Consider the following 17,558-nt stretch of genomic DNA (forward strand, 5'->3'; position numbering starts at 1 on the left):
TAGAGAACCCAAGGTTTGAAGCAAGGAAATACACACCTGTTGGGCAAGGAGTCTGTGGGGGTTTAAATAGCACATCGAGGTTTCAATCCACTTGGGCTCCCCTCAAAGCCTTTGCTCCTTACAGATGCCCAGGTGGGCTGAGCCAGAGGAGGGACTTCTGTTCACAGAGGGCAGGGGCAGGCCATGGCTCTGTTGGAAGCAAGGCCCCACTGTGGTAAGGAAGGTCATTCCTAGAGGAGTGACAGCTGGGGCCAGGACCCGGTGGAGCCTGACTGACTGGCTTGTGTAGAAAATGCTTTCATCCTGTGACCATTGCGTCCATGATACCACCTTGTGCAGACCATTGTGGCTCCTGTACCAACTCCATCTCTACACTCTTGAGGAGACTAGGCAGGGTTCATTCAGGAAACTGGGGCTGTAGGACACTGGGGGGTCTTGCCTGGCCTGCCTGTGCCTCAGTTTTCTCCTCTTCATACTGAGTGTGCTCTTCATATTGGGGGTACTGAACTAGCAGACTCCTTGGTTGCCTGGCAATAAGCCAGGGCTGTGAGCGGGGAAGTCAGCCCCTGTGCAGTGAGGCTCTGCTGTCCTCAGAAGGAAGAAGGGAAGGACGGGCAGAGGAGGTCAGGGGGCTCCCCCTCTACTCCAGGAAGGAGTAGAGATCAGAGATTCAGAGCTGGGAGACAGCGGAACTCAGGCCCAACCACTATGTCTTGGGTCTCTTGCTTGGTCAGCCCAGAGGGTGGAGGCTGCTCAGGAAAGGTGAGGCGGAGCTAGGGAGGCCCCAGTGCTCAGCCCATCTTTCCCCAGGTGGCTCCTAGGCTCTAGATGGCATTGTGGGGAGCAAGAAAGGGGATGGTTAGCTGACCCACACCTCCGCTCCGCTGGGAGCTCTGTCATCCATGTACTGAAGGAGTTAGTGAGCGCAAGTCCAAGGCTTTCTGCTTCCCCAGCTTGGGTGCCCACCCCCAGTGGTGGGCCTTTGAGCAAGAGAGGACAGGAGTGCCTGCTCCCCTCCTGCCTGGCAGTGTGATGTTGTCACATCAGCGCCTCTTTGAACCTTGGTTTCCTTACCCATGCTGCCCCCTACCCCAGCCTCTGTTGGGGTGTGTCTTGAATCCTAGTGCACAGGAGGGCCCAGTGTCTTAGACTCAGCCCTGTCCTCATGCCTGCTGCAGGTGATCACTCTGGAAGGCTGGGTGGAGATCATGTACTACGTGATGGATGCACATTCTTTCTACAACTTCATCTACTTCATCCTGCTCATCATAGTAAGTATCAGGGCAAGTTCAGGACCACGGACCATGGCACTCAGTCTGGATGGGGAGGGAGGGGAAGGATGGGCAGTCCCTAGGGAGCCTCCTGGCTTAGGGGAGCCTGGCGAGAGAGGAGGCAGCCAGAGGAGTGGGCAATCCATCTCCAAGGAGGGGATATTTTAAATGCAGTCAACCAGCCAGTGATTGAAGGGGCTCATCAGGGCTGTGGCTGGGAGCATCCATCACAGCCCCTTGCTTTCACTTCTCATGCCCGCCTGAATCTCCAGGAATACATTCTTTCATGGCCTTGGCTGGGGGTATAGTTCCAGAATGGAGCTTCCTAGGGGTTCCATCTGGTCCCCATTTTTTTCCCTGGGGCAGACAAGATGCTCTGACTGGCTGCGTGGGGCTTGTTCTTGGGCAGGACGTAGGGTAGGAGATTGGCTTTGGTGGTGGCCTGGTGGGGCTCTGGGAAAGTCTTTGACCTCTGGATTCTCTGCAGCTCTGTCTGTGGTCAGGTGATGGAGGCAGGGGTGTATCCACCCTTATAGGCCAGCATTTCCTGTCTCCACTTTCCAGTGTCCACTTTGTCCTGGCTGCCTGTGGCTTCTGCCTCAGCACTATCCACAGAGGTCAGGCCTCTGGGAGAGCTGTGTTCACTCCCCAGCATGAAGGCTGGGTTCTCTAGCTTCCTGGTGGTGAGTGAAGGCAAGCTTGACTCCTGTGAGTGACACGCTGACCGAGGAGTCAGGACAGGCTGGCTGCTGGCCTGAGACACACCTGCTGTGATGTAGCTTCAGCGATTTCCCAGGGAGCCTGGGGCCTTGGATTCAGGGGAAACCCTGGGGGAAAAAAAAGAAGGGCCCAGATTTCATTCTGCATCACTGGCTATTCATCAACTTACTTTCAACAGAACATTCAGGAAGATGAGCTGAGTTCTGGGGACAGAGCAGGGATCCAGGCTCTGCCCTGCTCCAAGGAGCTCACAGTCTGGGAAAGAAGGGCAGGCAGGTGACAATGACATCCAGATCATTAAGTGTCACGATAGAAAGAAGCCCGAAGAAGCTGGAGAGGTCACTTGGAGGAGGGCAGGGATGTGGGTGACTTCCCGGAGGAAGACAGGAGACTCTGTCCTCTCCCACAGGAAGCCATTTATTCACAGTGCGACTTGAGGCAGGCTCTTCATGGGTTCCACGAAGTGGGACAGTGACAACCCTGAGCTCCCAGGTGATGGGGAGGATTAGCGGGGATGCAACCCGGAGCCTGTATACCCTTGGTATCCAGAAAGCGGTCAGTCAATGTGCCCTGATGTTATTGGGGTCACTGGAGTCCCTAGTCCCCCTGTCTCAGGACGGAGGACGACATCAGCAGGCTGGTGGGGGGTCTTCAGTCTTCACATGTAGCCCCGCAGCACTTCTCGGGTTAGAAAAGTCCTGTACCCACTTTGCTCCGGTCCCCCGACTTTACATATGAGGGACAGAGAGGATGAGGGTTGCCTGGGTCATCCAGGGCAACCGCTGCTGAGCAAAGACTAGGTAGGAGCCTGCCAGGGGTGGCCGTACAGAGGGCAGAGTGTAATCTCTCTGGCTGCTGTGTCCCTAACCAATCTGGGGCAGGGTAGATCTTTGGGAAATGTTATAGGTAAGATAATGGAGGGGCCGGGTGGTGGTGGTGGTGGTGGTGGCGGCGGCGGCGGCGGCGGCGGCGGCGGCGGCGGCGCATGCCTTTAATCCCAGCACTTGGGAGGCAGAGGCAGGCAGATCTCTGTGAGTTCGAGGCCAGCCTGGGCTACCAAGTGAGTTCCAGGAAAGGCGCAAAGCTACGCAGAGAAACCCTGTCTCGAAAAACCAAAAAAAAAAAAAAAAAAAAAGATAATGGAGGCAGAGGACTGCTGGCCATCTTTTTGTCTAAGAGGCAGTCTGTTTCCCAGGGTCCTCTGGGCCAGGAAGCCCTGTACGCCTTTAGCTCTTCGGTTGTATGTAATGGGGAGAGGAAAGCGGGATGAAGCAGTGACTGGGGCAGGCATCTGCAGGTACCTGTTGGTGATGTCCCGGAAGGATGGAGGCCACCTCTCTCCTGCCAGGCCAGAGGAGCTCATTCAGGGTTACTGAGTACCAGAGGAGACGGCTGGTATTGGGATAGTTCGATGGGATATAGAGTGGCTACCCAGCTCCATCTCCCCCTCCGAGCACGCAGCCGAAGTCCAGGCCAGTGAGTAGGACTCAGGACCCTTTGACTTGACGGAGTGTGGCTTTTCCTCTTGGCTTCAGCATCTCTGTCCTACGTGGGTGGGTCGTGAGGCCAGGCCTTGGTCCTGATGGGGCCTGGGCTTGGATGCAGTCCTAGCCTGACCTGAGAAGTCACCTAGGCTGTGCCTTCCCCTGCAAGGACTCAGTGATCTTTTCCTGTCCCATCTGTGTCTGTGTTTCTGTCTCTCTGGGCCCCTCCACCTTCCCTGGACCTCTGTCTGTCTATTTCCACCCCCAACTCTGTGTCTCCCATGTGTCCCTGCTCTCTCCATCTCTTCCTCCCTCTCTCTGTCTTCCCTACCTCTCCTCTCTTCTCCTCTTTTCTCTTTTCTCTTCTTCCCCTCCCATTCTCCTTCCTTTCCCCCTTTCTGTCTTTGGCTCTCTGTCCCCTGGCTGTCCCTGTCTTGCTGTCCCTCTGCTCTGTCTTCTGTCCTCTCTTCCGTGTCTCTGGCCTGCCCCCTCCCCTCTTCCCCATTTCTCTGGCCTTCCTCTCTGTCTCCTGCTCTCGATAACTCCTTCTCCATCTCTCTGCCCCCTTTTCCTGGGCCCTCCTGCTGGCTCTCCCTCTCTCTCTCTCCTTCCCTGGTCCCACTGTCCCCTCCGTCCCTGTTCCTGTCCTTTCCTCCTGTTGGTCACAGGTGGGCTCCTTCTTCATGATCAACCTGTGCCTCGTTGTCATAGCGACCCAGTTCTCGGAGACCAAGCAGCGGGAGCACCGGCTGATGCTGGAGCAGCGCCAGCGCTACCTGTCCTCCAGCACGGTGGCCAGTTACGCCGAGCCTGGCGACTGCTACGAGGAGATCTTCCAATATGTCTGTCACATCCTTCGCAAGGCCAAGCGCCGTGCCTTGGGCCTCTACCAGGCCCTGCAGAACCGGCGCCAGGCCACGGGCCCGGGGACACCGGCCCCCGCTAAGCCTGGGCCCCACGCCAAGGAGCCCAGCCACTGCAGTAAGTGGCCTTGCCCCTGAAGCTCACGTGGCATTTATCTGGGGTCTCAGAATGGCAATATTGCAAGTGGGTCATGCCCGCTGAAACACGAGGTGTCGGTATCAGATGTGGGATCCCAGGGATTCATTTTAGGCTCTGGTGTTTCCCTTATGGCTTATCCAGGACTCATCTGCTCAGCTCTCTCCTTGCCCTAGTCCCTGTCCAGCCTGCGTGGGTTAGCCCTCTCCCTGGAGAAGTCCTTCCAAGTTCTGTAGGCAAACGTGGGTACCACGCCCTTGAACCTACCCTTGAAAGTCAAGCGCACAGTGAATCGTCCACAGCCACAGCAAGTCTAGGCTCCCTTTCTGTAACCTCCCACACCATCTCCCCCCCATAGCCCCCCGTGGCTGTTCCCTGCTCACCAGCACACCCGAGTAAGGACATCAGGCCCCTGGCGCATGGGCGGTGCATGTCATTGTCTATTGCGACCCTCATCCCCGTACTCCACTCCTGCCTCGTGCTTGAGTGGCACTAGACTGTGTAAGTTTGGTGTTTAGCTTAGAGAGGATACTCTCTGGGTATGTAGTGCAGTTGCTAATGCACTTGCTGCGCAGGTGTGAAAGCTCTAGGTTCAAGCCCCACGCGGCATAGTGGTAATCCTGGTGCTCTGGACATAGAACAGGAGGACCAGAAGTTCGAGGGCATCCTTAGCTTAGTGAGTTAAGTGAGTTCATAGTGAGTTCAAGATCAAGTTGGGCTACAGGAGACCCTGCTGCAAGGAGAGATAGGAGAGAGAGAGAGAGAGAGAGAGAGAGAGAGAGAGAGAGAGAGAGAGAGAGAGAGAGAGAGTGGATTTATTCCTTAGCCTGTTTCTTTTAAGAAAGAAGGGGACAGACTAAAAATAGTGTCTCCAGTTTTCAGAAGGGAAAACCAAGGCCCAAGAAGATGAGGGAGTCACTTAAGTGGCCTGGTATGTCAATGAAAGACTCAATCAGGTGGAGTGTCAGAGGTGCTGGGCCTTGCCGAGTGTCTGTCTCTGGCTGCAAATGTACCCAACCCTAAGTGGAGGCTGCCCAGGCTGCCAGGGAACCCCAGGTTTGGTCTGCTCTCTCCCAGTTGGTGCTGAGAAGTTGATGGGCCCTGGGACTGTTCCTTGGAGCAGTTGTGGAGTGTGGCGTGTCCTGTTCCCCTTATGAACTTGAACACCACGGGGCTACCCATCTCTTCTCCAGAGCAGGGCTCAAAGGGATGTGCTAGCTTGTGCCTGTGAGTGACAATTACTGCCTGAGACCCTGCCTGGGGAACTCCATGTTCCCAGCTCTTACCCTGCCAGTTAGAGACCAGCAGAGACCAGACAGCTGCCCGCTATCCTAAGACACTAGCCATCTAGGTGTGGTTCCAGGTGGCCTGTGGGCTGGCCTAGCAAGTGGAGAGGAGAGCTGGGGTCTAGGCAAGGCTGGCTCTCCCCTTCCTAGGGGTGTGAGTATAAGGAGGGCTTCTTACTGTTCCCATCACCCTCACCCTGGAACTCTGTGGAGGGAAGTTCTACACATTTTAGTCCCCTCACTCCTCAGGCTTTCATACCCTTCTCCTTTTCCTGTGCCTGGTGGTGATGTGGATGAGAAGAACTTTGGCACTCTGAGGCTGGAGTAGGATGGTTCAGGCATCTGGTTGCTTTGTAGTATTTGGAGGCTGGTGTGGAGAAGTACAGGACTTCCTGCTTTTCTTCAAACCCTTTAGAGCTTTAAAAAAAATCTTATTCAAGCAAAATGTGTTTATGTTACCATAATATAGGAAAGCATAAAGAAGAAACCAGCCAGCTGTGGTGGCGCACGCCTTTAATCCCAGTACTTGGGAGGCAGAGGCAGGTGGATCTCTGAGTTCGAGACCAGCCTGGTCTATGTAGTGAGTTCCAGGACAGTCAGGGCTACACAGAACAAACAAACAAACAAGGAAGCAAGCAAGCAAACAAACAAACAAGCATAATGAAAGATATAAAAATAAAAAGAAGAAACCCAACCAGCTAGAGGGAAGCCTCCTGACACCCCTTTGAGCTGGCTTCTAGATCCAAGGCTAGCCCAGGGCTTGAAAGCCTCAGACCCCATCCACTGTGACCTCCTGTCCCTGCACCCATCTGGCCTGACTCTCCTATGGAGGGAAGTCCTGGGAACTCCCAGAGCAAGAGCCTGCCTCTGTCTGGGGCTAGCCTTCTCCCTGAGAGCTTCACACAGATGGGCAAAGTAGGGGATGCCAAAGCCACCATAGCTTCCTCTGAGGGGTGTCCACTCTGCACTCAGACCTGCAGTCCCCAGATCCCCAAAACTGTGCCTGGGAAGGTCTGTTGAGTGACTGGCCCGAGGTCAAGGTCAAAGGTGACCAAGAATCAGCATGGGCTGAGGTGCCAGGTGCTGTGATGAGCCTGTCACGTGTTTAAGGAAGACAATCATCTCACAGCTTTGTCGGATGGGTACTCCCATCCCTGCTCCTATACAGGGAGGGACAGAGCCTGGATGGAGACACATTGTTTTCCAAGAAGCACCAGGCCCGCCAGGTGGGGTCGGCTTGTTTCAGGCAGTGTCCCTTGGGGGGAGGAGGGGACCTGGTTTGGACACTGATGCTGCCCTCTGTTTTTCAGAGCTGTGCCCACGACACAGTCCCCTGGACCCCACTCCCCACACTCTGGTGCAGCCCATCTCCGCCATTCTGGCCTCCGACCCCGGCAGCTGCCCACGCTGCCAGCACGAGGCAGGCAGGCGGCCCTCAGGCCTGGGCAGCACGGACTCAGGCCAGGAAGGCTCGGGCTCCGGTGGCTCTGCAGAGGCTGAGGCCCACGGGGACGGACCCCAGAGCAGTGAAGACGGGGCCTCCTCCGGCTTGGGGAAGGAGGAGGAGCAGGAGGATGGCGCGGCCCGACTGTGTGGCGACGTGTGGCGAGAGACACGAGCCAAGCTGCGAGGCATCGTAGACAGCAAGTACTTCAACAGAGGCATCATGATGGCCATCCTGGTCAACACTGTCAGCATGGGCATCGAGCACCATGAACAGGCCAGCGAGGGCACAGGGTTTGGGCTGGGGGTGGGGGGTGGGGGGTGGGGGGTGGGGGAGAAGCAGGCCAGTGTGGCTCATTGGGTTCAGGTTGGGGGCGGGGGGGGGAGGGGCACACCCAGTCCAGGCTGAGCCCACCCCCACATCTATCTCCTTGACCCTGGCTAGAGTAGTCTAACCCTTCCATGTGGCTTCAAAGCCTTGCCCAAGGTAACACTCGGGGGCAGATGCTCTTGGGTATCTGCAGAACGAATGGATCATGAGTGGGGGTCAGGAGAGGACTTCATGAGGTTGGGACTCAACTCAGGGGTTGCCCACTTCTTTTCCTCCTAAGCTGCCCGGAAGTCTGCACTCCAGAGGGCTAACAGCCTGTCTAATCCTGGCTCCATTTGGAGTAACCCTATTTCCTGGCTCCTGTCCACTAGTCCTTTTTGGAGGGTGTGGCTTCCTCGGCCTGCTCCTCAGCCTGGTAGGGCACCCCCCACTTGCCAGATGGCTATGCCAGGCCCACTGACTCGAGGTCCCCCAGATAGCCAGCAACCTGGCTTGAACCCACCTACTGTGGCGAGATTGACACCCCAGTGGGAACTGGGTCCTGAGCCCCCTTGGCTATGGTTATCACCGTCACTCTGCAAACCCCTTCTCTGTGCCTAGAGGGGGCCACGCTCTTCATTTCCCTGCTCATTAGCTCACCAAGCACAGGCTTCACTCAATTTAGTTAAATGTGGCCCCTGGGGCTTCCACCGACACTCTGTTGGTACTGCCAGTTTGCCAGCTATTCTGACTTAATTAAAAAGATCTTTGGGGAGGGCTGCGGGGTGAGATCTCTGCAGGGGGAAGCCGGTGAGAGGAGAGGACTATGCTTTGCCTCAGGGCCCCCGGCCTGTCAGAATGCAGAGACCCAGCTGGGTGTACACTCTTGAGGAAGGTGCTGTGGGCAGAGCTGCCATTGGGCGCCTGGCTCTGGTGTCTACACCCTACTGTACCGGAGTCGGAGCTGTCTCTGGCTTGCTGGATCCAGTTGGCGAGGGCCAATTTTCTCACACTTGGGACTTTGGCAAGCAGTTGTTAAAAAATAGTAGCTGCTTTGAGATGGGCTATGGAGAAAGAATTTACACCATGGAAAATGGCAGATGCTACGAGCCAAGGCTGTTCCTCACTGGTGGGTTTGTTTGGACCCCACTGGTCTTTGCCTTCTTGAAGGTCTCCAGGACAACAGTCAAGGCAGCTCTTCCTTTCTCTTCCAGCCTGACCTCGGGCCAGTCATGGTTCCTGCATGAGTCTGCTCAGGGGCTTTTCTGGCTCATCTCTTGTCCCTGCCATATCCCACTTGAGCAGGCTTCCTTTCTTTAAAATATTGTTTTGAGCTGGGCACGATGGTGCTTGCCTTTAATCCCAGCACTCGAGAGGCAGAGGCAGGTGGATCACTGAGTTTGAGGCCAGCCTGGGCTACAGAGCTTGTTCTTGGGCAGCCAGGGCTACTCATCAACCCTGCCTCGAAAACACAACAACAAAAAAGTTTGTTTTTTTATTACATCTTTACCCACTGAACTGCCACCTCACTGGGCCCCTTGAGCAAATTTCCTAACTCTGCTGGGGCTTCTTCCATTGGCACAGCAGAAGTCACGTGGTGCCGCAGTCGCCTCCTACCTGGAGTCCCCACCTGGCTGAAAGTCGCTCCTGACAAGTGTAGGGTCTACCCTGATCTCCCCATCTCCAACCTCAACTGAGAGATGTCTCCCTCCGAGTCATATCACTTACTGGAAACTTAGTAAGCTCCAGGCCTAGAGAGAGCAGGGTGTCCCTGAGTCCTCACAAATATTTTCTAAGCGGGTGTCACAGCTTCCTGTTTTCACACTTGGAAGGCCACTGCTTGGGGGGCATATCCTTCATTCATGGTCTGGATGCCGACCCTGGTTCTGCTGCTGATAGACTGGGTGGCCCTGGGAAAGTCAATTGCTTACCTAGCTAGTGTCTCTATCTATAGATAAGTCAGACAACCCCCCCACCCCATCCCCAACATACACACAGACAGACAGACAGGGTGGTCAGGAAGGGCAAATGTATGGATTCTGGTTGTCTAGTAGGCATTCATGACTCCATCATTACTAGCAAGTCTTTTGTCTGAGTCTTCTGCCACCAGCCTGGGTGAGTTTACCATCCACTGTCTGGAGCCTCAAAAATTAATTAAAGAAGAAGCGAGGAGGAGGAAGCATTTTTAAACCATTCTTTTTAAAGCAGTACCAAGTGGCAGCCATTGTTCAGCTGGGAGCTGTGCAGGGCCCCGCCGGTATTTTTGTTCCTCGCCCTGGGCTCTCAGACATCTCTCTGCGGGAAACTGATCCGCCCCCAGGTTTATTTTGAGCATCCCCCACTGAGGTGGCACCCACAGTGAGAGGTGGCCCAGGCATGCAGATGGCATGCAAGGAAAAAGGGGAGAGTGTCACAGGTCCTTTCCCCCTGCCTCCACTGGGCCCTGCACCCCGCCCAGGCCTGCAGAGAACTCTGTGTACCACTTGCAAGGGGACAGGTGGTGAGGTCCTGGCTTGTCACCCCTGCCTCCCTAATTATAGGGAGCTCAGTACGGATGCTCACGGCCTTTAGCATGACCACTGCTGCTCAAATAATGTAATGGAGGGCCATCACCACGAACAATTTGCTGGTTCAGGCTCCATATGACTGTGAATATTCCTTGTAGGGCTTAGCCTGGAAGAAGTCCCAGGTAAAAGGATGTCAGCCAGTCATGGACCTGCATGTGTCTGATGAAGAGATAGATAATGCCCAACAAGGGCAGGGTGTGTCTTGATGGAAGAGCACTTGCCTAGCTTGTCCTGAGCTCAATTGCCAGCACACACACACACACACACACACACACACACACACACACACACACACACACACACACACACACACAAAGAGTCCCCAGGAATCCTGGGAGATTTGAGAAGCCTACACCCCTTGGGTAGTCTCTGGTTGAGTTGTGGGACCGTAAGGAGAGCCAGGTCAACTTGTCTGCCAGGTTTCATCTTCACAGAAGCCCTGGAGGGCAATCGGGTATGTGACTCATCCCTACTGGGAAGATGCAGGCAGATGGGGAAACTGAGGAAGGTGAATAGACTGCCCACGTGACCTGACAAGCAGCCAGTAGGGCTGGTTCTGGGGTGCAGAGCGCAGAGAGCAGGGGTGAATGGTCACAACAGAGGTGGGGTACAGTCAGGAAGACACTCGGAGTACTCCCTGTCTTGGTGTCTCCCTGACTAGACCTGGGACTCCTCTCGAGCTGGGCAAGGCCACCCTGAATCCTCATCTTGGCCTCGGTGAAGGCTGGTCAAGGTGGAGGGTGAAAAGCAGAGGCTTGTGTGGAATGGGCACCATGAGGGGGTCCCCCACAAGCTTAGGATGTAGGATCATTTTTGTTCAGGCCTTCCCAGTAGTGGGTGACTCAGAGCTCATTGGGTACCTCCTGTCAAGTACCCCAGGCTTAGGGTGACTCTGGGAAGAGGATTATGGGATGGTTTAGTGCCTGACGTTTTAACTCTGTGAGAGCCTCATGAGAGAAAGAGGCACTAACGTGGGTCACAGCCAAGGAGGGCTTCCTGGAAGAGAGGGCACTGAGGATGGATTGTGGAGGATGACCACGAATCATCAGTCAGAAAGACAGGCACAAAGGAGGGGTGGGACCCAGAGCTTTCAAGAAGGCGTGTGCAAAGGGTGTGGTGGACAGACCAAGGGACAAGCAGGGCTGCTTATCCACGGAGGGCCTCAAGGACGCTTCTATCCTCGGGGCAGTGGGGAGCCAGGGCGGGCTTTAAGCAGGGGAATAATGTCTGCTGAACAAACGTCTTCTAAAATGTGTCCCGGTGATGGCACCCGGTTCACGGCAGAGGGAGGAGACACGACTCCAGAGCGGACTCCGTCTTCGCCTGGTCGTGACCCCGACTCTCACCCTGACCATTCATTTCTGTCTGAGCCACATGCTTCCTAACTATTCAGTGGGGACAGTGTAGGCAAGACTGAAGCCTAGCCGATCAGCGCATAGAAAGTGCTTCGCGCACCCACCCTAGTTCCTAGGGAGGAAATCAGCGGATGTCTGCTGCCGTTGTGGGCCAGGCTGGGCTTGAGGGCTTCCTGGACTAGGTCAAGGACCCTTGCATGTCCTTCATCTACCCCTGCAGAGGTGGCCAGAAGCTGGGCAGCCTGGGGCCACTACGCCCAGCATTGGGCTAGCCTGAGACCCTGTACCTTCGAGACGTAAGCTGGTGTTTTCTGACCTGGACCGCCTGCTCCTTCACAGGGTGCATGTCAGGCCTTCCTGTTAGACTTCTCACTGTCTGTTGTTCTGTCTGTCTGTCTGGATGTCTGTGTGTCTCTCCTTTCCTGGCGTGTCTCTGAGTTCCACCACGTCACTGTGTTTCCATCTGTCTCCCCCACCCCCACCCCAATAGGAGCTCATGTAGCCTAGGCTGGCCTTGAACTCAATAGGTAGTCGACAATGACCTTGAAATTCTGATCCTCCTGCCTGCGGCCAACCTCTGGCGTGCAAAGATTACAGGTGTGTGCTGCCCTATCAAGTTAATGGGTGTGGTGCTTGCACTTTGGACCTCGTGCGTGTTAGACAAGCACTCCACTGACTGGGCCACAGGCCAAGACCATCTTCTTTATGTCTAAGTCCGGGCTTTCACCTCTGCCTTTTGCTCACCACGTCCCTACCTGTCTGTCCATCCACCTGGCTTCCATCTCGGCATCTCTACCTCGTCCCTTCCATCCCCCAACTTGGCCTCCCACTTGTGGTGTCTATATTCATCTGTCTGCCTCTCTTCAGCCTGCCTCTCTCCCAGAAAAAATAAAATGCTCTTGGGAGAGACGGATGGTCCATTAGAGGACGATTAACAGGTGTGCGCTGCCTGGAGAAACAGCTGTTGCGGGGGAGGGGGAGGCGAGGTAGTGACCTTTCTGAAGCGCCCGCCATGGCTCCAGCACGGTTGGAGGGAACGTGTACGCATTGTATGCGGCTAAGAGCCAGCGGATGGCCATCATGGACCTGTCAGCAGCCACCCTACTCATCTCCAAAGAGTTGGCTTGGGTGGGCTGGGCGAGCAGTATCAGAATCCCTCCCACCGACACCCTTCCCAGGGTCCTTCTTCCCCTGGCATTTTGTGAGTCAAATGTAATTACGGATGGAAATGGGTCCCTCTCCTTTTATCTGGGGTTGAGGGGAACTGGCGATTTTATTGGATTTCCTGGGCACTCGATGGGAGGCTGGTGGCTGCATAATTTTTTCTTTCTTCTTGTAAACCATGGAGAATCAAAGTTGGGCCCCTGGGGTTCCCTGCTGCTTGGCGGAAGGGCTGAGCTTGGAGTCAGGGTGCTGGCAGGCGGAGGATGGCTTGCTGCGGTGGCACTGGTCTGTCACCCAGCCCTTGCCCTGGCTGGGCCTTTGGCTTGGTGACCTTTCTCCGCTCCCCTGTGTCACCAGCTCTCTTCTTTTACTTCCTGCCCGGCTCCCCAGCACTGTCCCCAAGCCATGCTTAGCTTTGCCAGTGCTGATGGGTACCGGCTTGCTTTGTTTTAGGGTGATCTGTGGGACTCTGTCACCGAGAATGGACACCCCCTACCCGCTGCAGGAACATAGGCCCAGCACAGTGCGGGCTCTTGGAAGACCTATGTGATACACCCAGGAGTGAACAGATGAATGAATGAGTGAATGGGCTGGTTCAGGCAGGGTTACTGTGGGCTGCAACGGAATCTACTGTTCTTGCTGGGTGGTTCTGTGCAAGTCGGTCCCCATCCCCCAGCCGGTTTCCTTAGTTATCAAGTGGAAAGGCCAGCGGTGGCCTATCAGGCTTTGAGGTTCAATGAGGGTGGAATAAGTGACCATTCTTTTTCTAGGATTCAGGCAGGAGCCATGGTGTCCCCTTGAGCATAAGCCAGGGCCTTCACTGTGGAGAGGAAAGCCTCCTTGCCTGGCCCTTACCCAGAGGCTGCGAGTCCATGAGGCTGTGGACTCTACACCTTGCTCAGGGATAAGGGGAGGGAGGCTCAGAGGCAGGGGGCCATGCCTGGAATCATCTTCTTTATCCCCATGGCATTGTTTGAAAGCAGAGTCCTCAGTGGCTCCATTCCAAGCTGCCTCTTAAAACCCTGAGAGAAACAAGTCCAGAGGTAGAGGGAGGCCTTGGCTGAAGAATGGGGGTCCAGTGTCGCCAGCTAGTGACTCTGGACCCTTCCCTTGCTCTTCTTGCTGTTCCCCGAGAGCCACTGTGGAGGTGTCCCGTGCCTAGCGCTGTGCCTGGCACGCGGTAGGTGCCCTGTCTTCGACTTCCACTTCCCGGCAGCGTGTGAGAGGCGGACCCGTCTGTAACATGGGCAGTGTAGAGCCTCCCGGTGCACAGTACCAGCACCACTTGTGGGCTGCCTCACTCCTTAGTAGACACCACCCCTCCCCCAGGATCCAAAGGTAGCACAGCGAAGAAGCCCCAAAGACTATGGTGCAGCAACAGGGACCCACCAGGGTCACACGTTCTCCACCCCCCCCCCCCCCACAGCCCGAGGAGCTGACGAACATTCTGGAGATCTGTAATGTCGTCTTTACCAGCATGTTTGCCCTGGAGATGATCCTGAAGCTGGCTGCCTTCGGGCTCTTCGACTACCTGCGGAACCCTTACAACATCTTTGACAGCATCATTGTCATTATCAGGTAAGCACCCCACCACCCTGCCACCCCGCCACCCCGCCACCCCACCACCCCGCCACCCCGCCGCTGAGGAGCGGGAGGAAGAGCCCCAACCCCTCACCTCACAGCACAGGGAGTCTCGGAATGACAAAGGAAACCAATACGGACAGGCGGTTATCCAAATACCGAACGAACCGGGTAATTTAGTAGTATATGCTTCCGCATTAATGCGCTCGATAGTGAGGTAGCAGTGAGTCTGGGGCTACCAGAGTTCCGAACAGGGGTGGGGAACACACAGGAATAGCTACATCAATCATTGTGCAACCTGAGGATACCAGCTATTTTGATTGCCCATGAAGTCATGGCTGTGGCCGATTCTCTGGTTTGTTGTTTACGTTCATAACCAAAAGAAGCATGCAACCTCAAAAAGAGGACAGGACAGTGACATTCAGAGACTTGTGAGGCTTCAGACAAAGACTGCTGCCTCCTCTCTGTCTCTCTTTACGTGTGTGCGTGGGCAGGTGGGCATGCGCACCTGTGTGTAGGTCAGAGGACAATGTGGCAGGAGTCACTTCTCTCCTACTCTGTGGGTCCTGAGGATTGAACTCAGGTCCTCAGGCTTGGTTGCAAGCTTCTTGACCTGCTGGGCCATCTCATCAACTCTAGAGCCACAGGCTTGTTCTTAATGCAGGATCTGTGGGCTCCTGGCTAGGAAACCCCAATTTAAGGAGTGTTGTGGAGTAGTAGCCAACACCGTTTGTTAGATGGATGGATGGATGACGTTAGCTGTTCCCCTGTTCTCCTCGCCCTGTCTGCCTCTTCCGTCTTCCTATCCTCTTCCCCCCTCCCCCACTGACCCCTTCTGCCTCCCCCAACACTGGCTGCAGCATCTGGGAGATCGTGGGGCAGGCGGACGGAGGCTTGTCGGTGCTGCGCACCTTCCGGCTGCTGCGTGTGCTGAAGCTGGTGCGCTTCATGCCGGCGCTGCGGCGCCAGCTCGTGGTGCTCATGAAGACCATGGACAACGTGGCCACCTTCTGCATGCTGCTCATGCTCTTCATCTTCATCTTCAGGTGAGCCCTGACCACCCAGGACTCAACAGTGGGGGCCTGATGGGGGTTTGGGGCGTGAGCCTGGGATGTGGTGGCTGATGGAAATTCCTAGGGACAAAGCTGCCAGGATCTGGCTGTGAATCCCGGCACCACCACTCAACCCCGATGATGACTCCGGGCAGGTCCTTTCTTTGAGCCCCAGCGTCCCCCTCTGTTAACACGGGATTGAGATCTCCCTCTGTTCTGGTTCCGGGTGGTGCTGGGAGTCGCAGAGAGCTCAGTGTGCTAAGGCTCCTGAGCCGTTTCCTTCCCTTCCACAGCATCCTTGGGATGCATATCTTCGGCTGCAAATTCAGCCTCCGCACGGACACTGGAGACACAGTCCCCGACAGGAAGAACTTTGACTCCCTACTGTGGGCCATTGTCACAGTGTTCCAGGTGAGTGACAGCTGAAAGTTCATGGATCTTGTGTGTGTGTGGGGGGGGGGGGGCGGGCGGGCGGGGGAACGTCTGGAGAGCAGGTCTGGGAGGGGCTGAGGCTGACAGCCTGGGCTTGGGAGGATCCCAGGGCTGAGCTGTGTCCTTCTCAACAGATCCTCACTCAGGAGGACTGGAATGTCGTCCTCTACAATGGCATGGCCTCCACCACTCCATGGGCCTCCCTCTACTTTGTTGCTCTCATGACCTTCGGCAATTATGTACTCTTCAATCTCCTGGTGGCCATCCTGGTCGAGGGCTTCCAGGCTGAGGTAACTATAGCCCTGGGCAGGTCACTGGGCAGGGGACGGGGAGCCTGGTTGGGGGGGGATAAGTACCAGCTCATAATTTTAGCAAGTAACATCCTCCCAAAGCAGAGCTGCCAATGAGGCGGCGAGCTTCCCGTCCCAATCCTGGATGCAAATGGGAGCTGCATGCAGGATGAGCCTTCTCTACCTCGGATTCTAAAACCTCCAAGATCTGGCTTCCTTCCATTCTGTTAGGCTTTGGGGAGTGCTGGAAGTCAGGAAGACTGAGTTTTGTGGCCGAAGTCCTCATTAACCTCTCAGGTCCCTGGTCTGGACCAGTTCCCCCATCTGTACAAGGAGGGTGGAAGCAGCCATTGACAAATCCCAAGGGCGGGTGGGAAAAGGCAGAGCCGCCCTGTTCCAATGTGAGCTGATCTCCCAGGGTGATGCCAATCGCTCCTACTCTGATGAGGACCAGAGTTCATCCAACATGGAGGAGTTTGACAAGCTCCCAGAGGGCCTGGACAGCAGCAGGGGTAAGCTCACATCCGCTTTCCACTCGGGGTCCGGAGCCTTATGTCGATTCCCAGGTGGACGCGGGGCACAGCGGCTTCCCCATGAAGCCTAGGCTCAGGGACTGCTTGTCTGTTTTTTTACGATTCTACCCGAAAGAGATGCTTGGTTTCAGAAATGGACATTCACGGACATTCTGGGTTCCCCTAGAAAGCCCATCTGCTTCCCTTCCCACGTGGGGCCCCAGTGTCTTAGGATATGGCCCGAATTCTGGTCATGTCTGATACCACTAGGTAGCCTTTAACAACCAAGCCCAGTGTCCCTGCCTGTAAGCATGCGAGTGAGGTCCTCCTGCTGGGTGGAGGTCTAGGTTGGCCCCAGAACAGAAGGAAGGGTTCATGAAGAGGTAAATAAGCAACCTTGTAGGGAGGAGGGAGGAAGGCACATAAAATAGGTAGCAACTACCAGGATTTCCTGGCAGAGGATGTCTCCCCAGAAAGGCTCTCCATCTACAAACATCTACTTCTGATTGTCTCATGGCTTCCTCTGCTCTTCCATCTGTCTGTCTGTCTGTCTGCTGTCTTCATCTCACACCTCCAGATCTCAAGCTCTGCCCGATACCCATGACACCCAATGGACACCTGGACCCTAGTCTCCCCCTGGGTGGGCATCTGGGTCCTGCTGGTGCCATGGGCACTGCCCCCCGCCTCTCACTGCAGCCGGACCCGGTACTGGTGGCCCTAGACTCCCGCAAAAGCAGCGTCATGTCGCTGGGCAGGATGAGCTATGACCAGCGTTCCTTGGTGAGTCCTGTGGATGCTATGATGGATGCTCCCTGCTGGAGGTGGAGGGCACTTGGGGATCATGGCACCAAGTGCCCTGGCTAGGGTACCATGCTATCTAGTCTAAATAGGGTCTGTGTTTATGGCAATTCTGGGTGCTGTGTGCCAGAACAGGTCTTGGTAGCTGGAATAAAAGTCGGTGGTCTGGTGGAGAGACCTTGGATTTCGTCTTGGTAGCAGTGTATTGACTTAGGGGGTGAGGCCAAATGGAAGTTTAATCTGGCCTCTGCCACCTCTGAGCTGTGTACAAGCGACCTTTCTCTGAGCCTCAGT

At 55.6% G+C, this 17,558-nt stretch overlaps 1 protein-coding gene across 2 annotated transcripts in view; it reads left to right on the forward strand.

Moving 5' to 3' along the window:
• The window catches only part of Cacna1i (calcium voltage-gated channel subunit alpha1 I), an 84,931-nt gene that overhangs the window by 36,190 nt on the left and 31,183 nt on the right, over positions 1 to 17,558 (forward strand). For both annotated transcript variants that reach the window (XM_042264593.2, XM_042264591.2), the window contains exons 6-14: positions 1,179 to 1,271; positions 4,144 to 4,456; positions 7,071 to 7,480; positions 14,026 to 14,177; positions 15,041 to 15,226; positions 15,526 to 15,643; positions 15,799 to 15,954; positions 16,373 to 16,466; positions 17,044 to 17,246. In XM_042264593.2, coding sequence (XP_042120527.2) covers positions 1,179 to 1,271; positions 4,144 to 4,456; positions 7,071 to 7,480; positions 14,026 to 14,177; positions 15,041 to 15,226; positions 15,526 to 15,643; positions 15,799 to 15,954; positions 16,373 to 16,466; positions 17,044 to 17,246 — 1,725 coding nt within the window. The remainder of the gene's footprint in view (positions 1 to 1,178; positions 1,272 to 4,143; positions 4,457 to 7,070; positions 7,481 to 14,025; positions 14,178 to 15,040; positions 15,227 to 15,525; positions 15,644 to 15,798; positions 15,955 to 16,372; positions 16,467 to 17,043; positions 17,247 to 17,558) is intronic.

This window comes from Peromyscus maniculatus, chromosome 20 (assembly GCF_049852395.1).
Source record: "Peromyscus maniculatus bairdii isolate BWxNUB_F1_BW_parent chromosome 20, HU_Pman_BW_mat_3.1, whole genome shotgun sequence".
Taxonomy (NCBI): domain Eukaryota; kingdom Metazoa; phylum Chordata; class Mammalia; order Rodentia; family Cricetidae; genus Peromyscus; species Peromyscus maniculatus.